The following is a 13752-nucleotide window of genomic DNA, read 5'->3' as shown; positions in this document are numbered from 1 at the left end:
CACCATATTCTCCAGACCTGGCACCATCGGATTATTATTTGTTCCGGTCACTCCAAAATTTTTTAGACGGTAAAACCTTCACCTCAAATGAGGAGGTCAAAAACCTCCTCGATCAGTTTTTTGCCAGCAAAGACCAAAAATTTTATGAGCGTGGAATTATGCTACTACCAGAAAGATGGCAAAAGGTGTTGGACCAGAACGGTCAATATATAATTTAATAAAGTATTTGTTTATTATACGAAAACTGTCTTTCATTTCCACAAAAAAAACGAAATGACTTTCCGAACAACCCTATATAATTAGAGGGATTTTATACTTTGTTTAAAGAATTTTGAGAGTTCGGTTGGTTTAGGACAGCTTTTAGAGAAGTAAGAAATATTTTCAAATAGATGTGGTTGAAACAATATATTTCACAGGTTCATTAAATTACACATTTTCGCTTGTGCCTATGTTTCGTGGAAATGCTACTTGTAACTTTGACAAGAGCTCACTTTCTCTAATAAACTTTTCAATGTTTTTAACCGTATATTAACCAAAAAAACTATGGACAAACTTAATGAACACTTAACAATTAACACTTAGAAAAGGAAGAAGAATTAATTTAAGGACATAACTTAGCTAGGATAGATGAAATTTGAGGAGACTTCACGAGAGTTTTTCGAACACTTGTTTTTGTACCAAACAACTCAATTTATAGAGTTCAACCAAAATGGGGTAGGGGTGGTACCACCACCCTCATCTCTTTTACCGAAGACACTTTGATGATAATAATAATAATAAGGTTCTAGGACCTTGCGCGGACAGCAAACCTTAAGACTATTCACTAGGACCAAACCGTCTCATTGTTTTATTTATATGATATAATTTGAAACCGTGAGGGTTGTTTAACGTACGTGTTGTATTTGCATGTCCGATTTCAGGAAGCAGGTGAAATTTACATAAATGCTCCCATCGTAAACTCCTTGTGTGCATTATGCGTAAATCCTCGTCGGTCCGATCTTGCGATTTATGCATCACGTAGCAAAATGTCGAGTAACAGCTGTTGTTCTTTGCTTATTCTGTGTGGTCCTCGTAATGTCTTCTGTGTACAAATTAATAGGCCGGAATGTCAAACATTAAGTGATTTAGAAGGCCACTCTGCTTACTTCTGGCGACTAATTGTCCTGACGTAAACACCAGTTCCACCGGCTTCCAAATCTATTCCGTCTTTAATAACATTAATAAATAAGTAATTGATGATATTCTACAACCGATTACTCGATTATTTTCATTGTTTATGTTAATCGAATATTTAATCGATTAATCCTAAATTTTATAGCAGTATTAGAATCTAGCAAGGAGGAGTTAGATATAGCTTTAAATAAAATGGAAGCGGTACTGACAAAACACTACTGTATGAAAATAAATAACTAAAATAGTGGTATGCAAGGGAAGAAAACGTAGGGAAAGAGCGAATTTAAAGATAGGATGATAGATTAGAAGAAATAGCCGATTTTAGGTATTTAGGAAATCAGATAAGTCAGGACGGAAGGAGTAGTAAGGATATAAAGCAGGGTCGAGTCGCCTTAAAAGAAGTCACTTCTATACTCGCGAACGATTAATTTAAAAATTCGAAAAAGGTACGGGTGCGAATCATGGACGGTGGGCGCGGCGGAAAAGAAAAGGTCAAAGGCGTTGGAAATGTGGTGTTACAGGCGAATGATGAGGATACCGTGGATAGAGAAGGTTAGAAACGAAGAGGTATTAGAAAGAATAAGAGAACAGAGGACTCTATGGAAATCAATAAGAAATAAGCGAGATACCGTGCGTTTCAAGAAGTTAGAGATATGCCCCTTCCCTTTATTAGGATGCGCAGTAGCATAACTCAAAATTCAATCATATTTGTCTGCGGAGCTCATTTCTCCACCGATCATCGAGCGAGAACTAGACAAAAGTGTACAGTACCATTTGCAAAATTATTTAAACTGGTTAGTTAAAATTTAAGAATATGCTTTATTTAAAAGCATATTTAGCCAAAAATAATAACAAGTGAATTAACTTAACGTTCTACACACCTATAAAACTTTTGCTTTGTTTTCTATTGTTAATTTATATACATTTTTGTTTTAAGAAATTGCTAAACATTTTCGTCTAGTACTGAACAGTTCTAGCCGATCTCCTAAGACCGCCCATCGAAAGCTCTTCTCGTTCAAACTCGTTCCAACTATTTCTGTCTTGCTCACGCCTAGTGTGTATTCTTTCTATCTTCGCGCAGATTTCTTCAAAGTCACAATTCTAACAAATTGAAATGGACTGTAGGTTAGTAGGATACCTTCTCAGGCATGAAGGCCTAGTCAAAGACATATTAGAGACAGAAATGGGAGTTAGGAGGGGTAGAGGTAAACCCAGATTAGATTACTTTTCGCAAATAGTTAAGGACGTAGATTGTTATAGTTTTAGGGAAATTAGAAAAATTTGGAAATTCGAAAAAGGTGTATGTTTGGAGCACGGCGCTGTATGGGTGCGAAACATGGACAGTGGACGCTGCAGAAAAGAAAAGGTTAGAAGCGTTCTAAATATGGTGTTACAGGCGAATGATTGATGACACCGTGGTTAGAGAAGGTTTGAAATGAAGAAGTATTAGAAAGAATAGGAGAACAGAGGACTCTATGGAAGTCAATAAAAAAATAGGCGAGATAGGTTACTAGGACACCTTCTCAGGCATGAAGGTTTTGTCAGATACATATTAGAGGCATAAACAGGAGTTATTAGGAGGGCTAAAGGTAGATCTAGACTAGATTACTTTTCGCAAATAGTTAAGGATGTGGGTTGTTCTAGCTCTAGGGAAATGCGAAGATTATCTCAGGATAGGAAAGAGTGGAGATGCGTGTCCAACCAGTTTTAGGACTGACGACTTTATGATGAATAATCCTTAGCCTTATCTTTCCAATCGAAAATCGATTAATTGAATAATGATTATTTCCCTAATGACCAATTCCATTAATCCATTAATTACTTATTCCAATTTACCTGAACGATTAATCGATTATTTCGATAAGTGTTTTCTTACAATCAATAGCCGATTGTTAAAATTATAATCGTCCAATTGTAGTAATAACTTTTCCTTCCTTTCATCATCTCATGATGATTTACATCAAAATCTGTCCCGAATTAAAATTGAAAAGCACGTAGTCAACTGCTTTTCAAAATAATTCTTTTATTAGCGTCAGTTGCGTGTCCATTAGTTCCGGCAGATACGGATCGTTACTGCGGTTACGGGTCGTGACCTCATGACAGGATTTTTCTCAATTTGCTGCACGAGTCCATTAGGGATGTTGTAATAGGTAGTACATCGTATCGCGTAAATTTCAGCATTTTTCTCCCTCGTAAGCATAGCTTTTTAATCAAGTGCGTGACCACTAGCCATTAAAAACGTAAAAAAAGCAAACCATGAAGGGTAAACCCGATATTGAATTCAAGTAATGAAACATGGAATATGCGTAGAACAAATTACCTTCGTTGGAAGTATGTAATCGAGCGGTTACAATTATTTATTTTTAGAAATCATTATCATCATTGAGTCATCATAATCTTCGCATTTCCCTAAAACTAGATTCCCACATCCTTAACTATTTGCGAATCGTAATTTAATCTAGGTCTATATCTACCCCTCCTAACTCCTGTTTCTGCCTCTAATATTTCTCTGACTAGACCTTCATGCCTGAGAAGGTGTCCTACCAACCAACCAATTCATAAAGCAGACGAACAACACGGGGGAAACTTCAATTGTACAACTTATTTTTTCCTATACAAGGTAAGATGTACAAAGAAGCAAATTCAAAACTAAAGTTTCGAAATGGCTCTCAATACCTGAAGTTTAATACAGTATTAGGTGGGTGTCTGATTTATGTGTGCGTCTACGTCTATACAGGGTCTTCCCCCAAAGACGGTTTCGTACATAACTCTGTTAGTATACATTTAATAAAAAAACATGTTTTTATAAAAATGATATATATAATGCATATACAGAAAATATTTTTAGTTATACCGGATTTTCCATTCCTTCTAGACGATATTTAAATTTATTTAGAAAAGAACACCCTGTATACATTTACATTTTTAAATTCATTATCATTATAAGATCGTCAGTCCTAAGACTGGTTGGACACGCACCTCCACTCTTTCCTATCCTGAGCTAATCTTCGCATTTCCCTAAAACTAGAACAGCCCACATCCTTAACTATTTGCGAAGAGTAATCTAATCTAGGTCTACCTCTATCCCTCCTAACTCCTGTTTCTGCCTCTAATATGTCTCTGACTAGACCTTCATGCCTGAGAAGGTGCCCTACCAAACTATCTCGCCTATTTCTTATTGACTTCCATAGATTCCTCTGTTCTCCTATTTTTTCTAATATCTCTTAATTTCTAACCTTCTCTAACCACGGTATCCTCTTCATTCGCCTGTAACACCGAATTTGAACGCTTCTAATCTTTTCTTTTCCCCAGAGTCAATTGTACATGTTTCGCACCCGTAGAGCGCCGCGCTGCAAACGTACACCATTAACAATCTTTTTTCGAATTGCTAAATAAGTCGTTCGAGAGCATAGAGGTGTCTCTTTTTTATTGAAGACTATTTGACCATGCGCTATCTATTCTCTGCTTTATATCCCTATTACTCCTTCCGTCCTGACGTATCTAACTTCCTAGATACCTAAAATCAGCCACATCTTCTAATCTTTCGTCTCCTATCTTTGTATTCACTCTTTCCCTACTTTTTCTAATTAATTTAATTTAATTTAAGTAATTTAAACAAAATTTTCTAATAAAAATGTATTACCTACATATATTATTCCAAATCAAAAATTATATAATTGATAATGACGCCAGGTTCCCGACATTGCTGCGTTATTCTACTAGAGACGAAAGAAAAAACCAACATGGGCAATGTACATACGTACGTGTGTGGTCATTTATTTTCATATCGATATCGTGCNTTATTCCAAATCAAAAATTATATAATTGATAATGACGCCAGGTTCCCGACATTGCTGCGTTATTCTACTAGAGACGAAAGAAAAAACCAACATGGGCAATGTACATACGTACGTGTGTGGTCATTTATTTTCATATCGATATCGTGCGACCAGTATGAAAAATGAGAAATATTTATCTGAGCTAATTGGTTTTAATATAACTCGATATTTCGAAATAAATCAGATATTTTTATCCAGTAGTAAGTGTAAACTACTTTTTGAACGGGACCTTCGTGAAGGTCGCCAGAATAAATACATAAAAAAGTACCCGTAGGGGTTTTGCCCGATACCCGGTTATTCAGTAGGTACACTCTGAATTGAATATCTACATCCTTTTTATACGTTGTTCTTTGTTCTTCGCGAATTCTTGAGGAATAAGCCTGCCGTGTAAAAAAAGTGTTGGGGGTGTAGGAAGATACGTAAATATTAATAATTATTAAATCTACAACCAAAAATGCGTAAATTACACCTACAGTAATAAATCTATTTTATTCTAGGAATGCCCCACACCAATCGACTTCAGAAGGCAGCAATGCATCTTTTTTAACAAATATCCTTTTCGAGGACAACTGTTTAGCTGGGAGCCATTTTTGCAAGGTAAACTTTCGTAATAGTCATTTCATGATATTAATTCTATTTCCATTAGTTACATGTATACATTTATTTCTATTTAGTATGTAAGTACACGTTTGCGTCCACTTTGGGGAGGTCCAGCCATTAGGAGAACGCTAAAAATTTTTCACATTTTCAGTATAATTAGTAAACGGAAAATATCTCTGGGAATGTTACTTAAATTTTCGAATCTAATACTAATGGTACGACATTAGCGCAGTCTATTGAGTAGAATTAGAACTATATGTGTTCCTCAAAGGGGCGTCTTTTATATAATTGCTACATATATTAGGATTTATAGGAACTGACTTCTCAGTCGACAAAATCAGTGAAGAATCAGACAAATTAATATTGGTCAACTTTGCTTAGTGCCAAAAGTGGTAAAAACAACCGTTATTGTGAGAGTTAGTAAACTTCAAGATTTACAGGAACTAATTTGTGTCCCTTCTTTCATCATCATCATGTCGTCAGTCTTAAGACTGATTGGACACGCACCTCCACTCCTTCCTATCTTGAGCTAATCTTCACATTTCCCTAAAACTATAACATCGTACATCTTTAACTATTTCTGAATAATTATCACTTCTAGATCTACCTCTACTCTTCTTAACTTCTGTTTCTACTTCCTATATATCTCTAACCAACCCTTCATGTCTATGAAGATGTCATGTGATTTATTTTTGTTGAAGGCGACTCTATATATCCTGTTTTATATCTGTACTACTCCTTCCATCCTGCGTTATCTGACTTCCTAGATACCGAAAATCAGTCACTTCTTCCAATTTTTCGTCTCCTATCTTTATATTCGCTCTTTCCCTACTTTTCTTCCCTACATTTTTTCCCTATAATACTGTTTTGTTAGGTTATTCTCTAACTCCTCCTTGCTAGATGCCAATACTGCTATATCATCCGCAAATCTAAGCATACTAATCTTTTGCCCCTAAAGTAGTCCTGTCATTAATGATGTTTATCGCGTCTTCGATGTTTAGATTAAAAAGTAAATTATAGGAACTGTATCTATTAAACTAATCGTAAGTACAGGTCTGACGAAGGAAGCTGGCGAGCGGTCGCGCAGGTACTTCCCGATTTATGACCTATTTGGGTAAGTCACTCGGAATCGATACACAAATAAGCTTTCAGTAGGCGTAAATTATAGTATTAATACAGATGGGACAGTAGCGTGCTAGAAAATAATGTAAAAACATGACTTATCAAAAAGAAAAAATTAACCTATTGCTTTCGTTTTATAGTTAGTTTTCACATTGACTGTCATCATGGGAATCTCTATCACTGTCACCAACATCAACAATTAGTTCTTCTGTTTGTCTGTCTATTACTTGCTCACTGATCCCTATTTTTAAATATTTAATCTACGCCCCTGATAGGAATACTGAAGAAAGAGGGCTGCAATCATTATACCTAAAACTGCCTACTTTTGCCACCGCGCATCCACGCCATTTTAAAATTTCCGCCAGCTTCCAGCGTCAGGCCTGTATGTAAGGTACTTAAAATGATACTTTCATTGAGGAATAGAAGAATCTCTTCAATTTATGTGGTAACAACTTCATTAGATAAACTTCTTTACGCCAGACGGTTACACGATGTAAAACAATAAGAATATTTGTATAAACTTGTCCGATGCTGTTCATTCTAACTTTATTTTATAGTACGTACATACGTTTCCTTTGGAGAAATGGCCTATAAAATGTTTTAAATGCATCCGAACTGGACAAAGAACAATAAACCGGCGCTGCGCGGCGTATGCACTTGGAAGTAATAACTATCGATCTCTAATTTCCTTTATTGTTTACTGCGGTAGTAAAAGTTTTGCGCCATCGGGTTACATACGCGCGCTTATTTTAACGCCGAAACATTATATGTAACTGACCGTAAATGTTGTCGGCGATGGCTAAAATGCAGTCGTCATTCTGTTAGCCGAAGATGTTCTAATGATGAAAGAAAATACTCCTGTTTGATGGCGTCGTATCTTATAATGTTCCAATCGCATCTGATAATAATTATTACAAAATAAATGTCCTAGCGTTTGGTGTATGGTATGTTAAAAATATCATTGGTAGAAAGGGTTAGAAATAGAAAGGTATTACAATGAGTAGTCCCCTATCCAGAGCGCTATAGCTATGGTTGGTAGGACACCATCTCAGACATGAAGAGTTAGTTCATCAGTTCACCATCAGTCATAAGACTGGATGGACACGCACATCCACTGTTTCCTATAGGGAAGTATTCTGTGCATTTCTCTTAACATATTAGATACCTAGAACAACCCACATCCTTAACTATTTGCGAACAGTAATCTAATCTAGGTCCATCACTACCCCCTAGCTCCTGTTTCTGCCTCTTATGTGTCTCTGACTAGACCTTCAAGCCTGAGAAGGTGTCCTACCAACGTATCTCGCCTATTTCTTATTGACTTCCATAGAGTCCACTGTTCTCCTATTTTTTCTAATACCTCTTCATTTCTAACCCTGTCTATCCACGGTATCCTCATTATTCGCCGATAACACCACATTTCAAACGCTTCTAACCTTTTCTATTCCGCTGCGCCCACCGTCCATGTTTCGCACCCATAAAGCGCCGCGCTTCAAACAATTACCTTTAACAACCTTTCTGAATTTCTAAATTAACCGTTCGCGAGCATAGAAGTGACTTATTTTTATTGAAGGCGACTCGACCCTGCGCTATCCTCTGCTCTCTATCCCTACTACTCCTTCCGTCCTGACTTATCTGACTTCCTAGAATCCAAGGGTTTGGTAACAGTCATTTTCCGTAAGGATTAAGCGGGGTTCTCTTCTTTATACCAATGTTATAGAATATCCCTACGTTTGCTTTTTAATTTTCTTATAATTACATTATATATGATATGTGTAAAAAAAGTATCATTAAATGTCCCAGTCGGTTTAAAGGAGAAAATTTCTATCAATAATGATGCCGAGCGCCTTCACCATAATATAATAATTTTCTGGATCTACCTGTGAACGATAATTTTTATTTTAAATTGCTTTTCTTTGTAAAATTTTTAATCTGCTGTGAGGTACATTAGACCAAAAAAAAATAGTAACTTAAAGTAGTTACATTTCGAAGAATTGCTTGACTTGAAAGAAATTAATACAAAACTAGGGGATTTGTTCGTTTTTAGACAAATAGATGTACATGCTATATTTAGAATGTCTGGCGCCTTCACCAAAACTTTACTTACAAAACTTTAAAACTTATTAATCGAGGATCATTACAAATAACTTGAATCATTTTAATATGAAATAAACAATAATATGTACTATAGAAACCATTAATTAAATTGGTCATATCGTAGAATTTAGAAAGACTATAGTTAATTTATAACCTAATATATTAAAACTATAATCTTAATCTACCTTATGCATAAAGGTGGAGCGTATAAATGGCCGCCTCACCACCTTGCATCTTCGCGATCTTGAATTCGACTCCTCGATTATTATAAACTGCGCTATTTAAACGGTCGCTGATTGGCCTACTAACACAGTAAGTAAGTAGGTGTTACCCTAGACAAAATTTTTCAGTCTCTCTCCAGTCTTTCAGAGTCTCTCAGAGTCTTTCAGCATCTCTCACGGTCTTTCACAGTCTCTCAGTTATTGCCTAGGTATTTTTATGGATCTCTCACAGTCTGTGTTTGGGAGACTCGAACGATAAAGTTGTTAATTCAGAGATACGAGTCTTTCACAGAGAAACTGAGTGAATAAAACTGAAAAATTGAGAGACTCGAGTCTCTCGTAGAAAGACTGGGATCTCTAAAATATGTTGAACTTAGAAAATTTTAACCATGTCTATCCAGACACCACTTATTGAAAGATTNTGAATGAATAAAACTGAAAAATTGAGAGACTCGAGTCTCTCGTAGAAAGACTGGGATCTCTAAAATATGTTGAACTTAGAAAATTTTAACCATGTCTATCCAGACACCACTTATTGAAAGATTCAAGTCTCTTATTGGGAGAATCGAGTTTCTCGTTCAGAGACTGGTTACGAAATGAGGATCTCTCTATGAACGACTCGAGTCTGTCGTTCAGAAACGCTAAACAGTTTTTTTGACAGTCTCTCTCGGCGACACCAGAGACGCTCGATGAGACACGGAGACTCAAGTCTCGCTTTGAGAGACTTTGAGAAACTGAAGATTTTTATCTCGGTAGCTTGCAGTTTTACGTAAATAATTTAAATGCACCAACTTTATACCAGTGACCTGTTGATAGGAAAATGGCATTACAGTAGTAAGATAAAATTGTAATAGATACTTAAAATTAGTTTCAGTCTTCTTGCGATTACGTTTATGTTCTTGCTTTACTAAACTGTAACGTTGACATTTCCTCTGGTAAGTTTATTACTTTTAAATTTCATTTCATGTAACCACCGCACTTATCTGTTTCACCTTTTCACAAATCTCCACAAGATCTCACCGTCAATCAAATAAATGTTAAGCTTGTTTGCATAATAATTACATCTGGTCGACGTACACGGCTGCTCAGTGCAGTTCCGTTACCATTTGTACGTTGGCAATTTTTGCTGATATCAAAGCATTCTTGATTTATGGGTCTCGAAATGCAACGTTACTGGCGCCATTACAATCGCTAGAATTATTTGCGTAAATTGTCCTTAGAACGTATAAAATAAAAGACGTATGTGCATAACTGTTTATAGATACATGTACATTGGCTTGTGTAAATTTACATTCAATTGTAGCATGTGCAAAATCAACATTTGCAATCGTGTTTGTGACGTTCGTACAAGTTTTTAACGAATTGATGGTTATGGATTTATTGGCAAGCGCACTCGATCAGTTTTTCACGTGAAATAATAAATAAATAAAGAATAAAATATGTTGATTATGAATATGTCGTTTCAAACGAATGATTTAGCCAAAAATTCGACATAAACATGTTCCAAAAACTTAAACGCCCAAGGTATCGCCGTCAGTCAGAGTCCTAACCTAAACTAAATTAATCTCATCATAAGGTCATCAGTCCTAAGACTGATTGGACATGCATCTCCACTCATTCCTATCCTGAGCTAATCTTCGCATTTCCCTAAAACTAGAACAATCCACGTCGTTAACTATTTGCGAACAGTAATCTAATCAAGGTCTACCTCTATCCATCCTAAATATCCATTCTGCCTCTAATATGTCTCTGATTCATGCCTGAGAAGCTGTCCTACCAATTTTTTATTGACTTCCATAGAGTCTTCTGTCCTCCTATTCTTTCTAATATCTCTTCATTTATAACCTCTATTCACGGTTTCCTTATCATTCGCCTGTAACATCACATTTCGAATGCATCAATCTTTTCCTTTCCGCCGTACCCACTGTCCATGTTTCGCACCCGTACAACGCCGCGCTCCAAACATACACCTTTAACAATCTTTTTCGAATTTATAAATTAACCGTTCGCGAGTATAGAAGTGACTTCTTTTTATTGAAGGCGACTCAACCCTGCGCTATCCTCTACTTTATGTCCCTAGTACTCCTTCCGTCCTGACTTATCTTACTTCCTTGATACCTAAAATCAATCATTTGTTCTAATCTTTCGTCTCCTATGTCTGTATTCGCTCTTTTCCGACTTTTTATTCCCTTGTGTACCAATATTTTTGTCATGATTTAATAGAAACTAGCAACTCCTTCCTGATGAACGAGAATTGTTTAGCCAGAAAATTTTTTGGGATAGAACATATATAATCAGTTTGTAATAAGAACAAAAAATTGTGAAATTTCTCGAAAGTTCCATAACTCCATAACTTTCTTGAGTATTCTGTAAAATTCAAGCAATTTCTCGACAGTTCGATCACTTCCGTACTCTTTGGGGAAGATGTCCAACAAACCCAGCGAATGAAGCAAATGTTTGCAACTAGTAAATTATTAGGATTCTAAAACCTACAGAAAGTGTCTCTCTGCTGGCTTTTGTTTATCTCGATCCAATTCAAATGCTATAGGCACTGAGAACGTATGACTTGAATTCCTTGTACTCCTTAATAGATTCCATCGCAAATTTGCATATTAGTCCTTTGTAAAATCGTCTTTACATGTTTATCTACATAATAATCGATTGGCGACGCAGAAACACGTTTTTTCCGTTACACAATTGGAAAAATGGACGGACACTGAATGTGTGTATGTTCCAAAACGGGAAAAATCACTTATTCCAGGTTTTAGAATAATAAATTAACTACAGTAAACCGTGTAAAAGCGCGATTTTATCGGCAAGGAATTTCTGTAAAAAAAAGCTCAATTTAAAAGAGAGATTTATCGCTACTCTAAAGAATTTATAGTTCTTGAATAAATTAAAGATAATTTTATTTTTTGTATTATTTAATAAGAAAATAGGATCTATGTTTTTGTCCTTCCAAGTATTTGAGGATTTTTTTAAGTCTGTTTTATTTATTTTATTTTATTTATGAAAAAAAAAATTGAGTGGTGGGACCAAATTGGATAATTAAATTTTCTTCCAGCTCCAGACGAGTGCGCTTTGAACTGTAGACCTTCTGGGACTAATTTCTTTGCAACTTTGAAAAAGACTGTCATCGATGGTACTCCTTGTTATCATCCCTTCACAGCAACAGGAAGGCCCGCCCCTCCTGGTACGAAGGGTATTTGTGTCGACCGCAAATGTATGGTGAGTCTTTTTGAAAATCTTTATATTCTTCGCCTACAGTTTTTTCGCATGAGGTAGTTTAATGCCTTATAAGAACTTCTAAAGTGTCGCATACGCCATAAGGGCGCGTTCCTATGTTCTGGTGATGTGCCCTGATATTCGGCACATATACAGAATTAAAAAAAAATAGAAAAGGAATACTGTAAATAACTTTAAATTGGTTTTTATTTCTTTTTGTTTTATTTGAGTTCGTGGGACTCTGCCTCGTTATCGTTATGATAAATTAATATTTTTTTTAATTGAAATTAATGGATTTTAGTTTATTATTTTTTATTAAATTGGTTTTTATTTCTTAAATTTATAGTTTTGGCATTTTTTATTGCTAAAATAAAATAAATAATTGTGGTAAATATTATGATAAATAATTGTCAAGCGAGGCGTATTACTACGAACACATGAAAGTACGAAAGTTGAAGTACTAATCCATATCCGTGTTCACGGATTTGGACATTAATAATCCGTATCCTTATCCGTATATGAGCGGATATACTTTTTTAATAATCCAGCACATGACGTGCTAATAAGTACTATTGAAAAAGTAGTAATCTATTTCTCCAAGTGTTATTTGACATTAACATTTTTAAAGTTTCCGGCAGTCATCCACATAAAGGTAGGTGGTAACATATCCTATTGTTATAAAATGATGTTTAAATTCTAAAAAATGATTCGCAAACTGTGAATTAGATTTTTATATCTATGTATCTAGGTATTAAAATGAGAAAATTTTAAAATATTTGTCAATTTGACCTAAACGAATCGGATTTCCTCTAAATATTAAACGTTCCTTAACATCATATTCAATATCCCTACTGAAAATTAGTTCAGGGAATCCGGATTATAGTCAGATCTAGATCAGATTTTCCGTAATACGGTCATCCGATCAGAGTACAGTCCTCCATCTCTTGATCTAGTGACCTGATCGGCGTACAGTATCCTTTTCATTGATCCGTCTATCTGATAAGGTTTTGATCAAAGTCCCTTGATCCAGTCATCTGATCAGTTCTAATATTACGAATTTCGGTACGTTGGTTAAAGCAAGATTATAGTCGATGTCTTTAACTGGATCATTAGTTTTTATCTGATCCATTCTATAGGTAATACTGTTTATCAAACAATAAATTTATTGTTAATGTTATGACTAAATTATTATGTTGATTCTATTATTAACATCATAATGGTTTTTAATAACATTTTTTAAAGTTAATTATAATATAATGAAACGGATGGATTGCATGGATCTCTGGAACGAATCCGACATGGATCTTTATGACATGGATGATGTCATTATGTATTTTAGACAGATACAGGACATTTTATAAAGAGTAATTGTTTTTCGTATGATTAATAATTAAAAAGTTTCCCATATGCTGCCAAATTGAGTAAACACACTGTATATGGCATGACGATTTATCTCTGATCGGTCTTCAAGCAAT

At 35.3% G+C, this 13752-nt stretch overlaps 1 protein-coding gene across 1 annotated transcript in view; it reads left to right on the top strand.

Moving 5' to 3' along the window:
- LOC108738179 (A disintegrin and metalloproteinase with thrombospondin motifs 16-like) overlaps positions 1 to 12337 on the top strand; it is a 179920-nt gene extending 167583 nt beyond the window's left edge. The window contains exons 6-7 of the mRNA XM_018471456.1: positions 5510 to 5609; positions 12117 to 12337. Coding sequence (XP_018326958.1) covers positions 5510 to 5609; positions 12117 to 12337 — 321 coding nt within the window. The remainder of the gene's footprint in view (positions 1 to 5509; positions 5610 to 12116) is intronic.
- Positions 12338 to 13752: the final 1415 nt, after the last annotated feature.

The sequence above is a fragment of the Agrilus planipennis genome, unplaced genomic scaffold (genome assembly GCF_000699045.2).
Source record: "Agrilus planipennis isolate EAB-ADULT unplaced genomic scaffold, Apla_2.0 scaffold25, whole genome shotgun sequence".
NCBI classification, from domain to species: domain Eukaryota; kingdom Metazoa; phylum Arthropoda; class Insecta; order Coleoptera; family Buprestidae; genus Agrilus; species Agrilus planipennis.
Note: the sequence above shows the minus strand (reverse complement) of the source record. Positions and strands in the feature narration are given on the sequence as shown.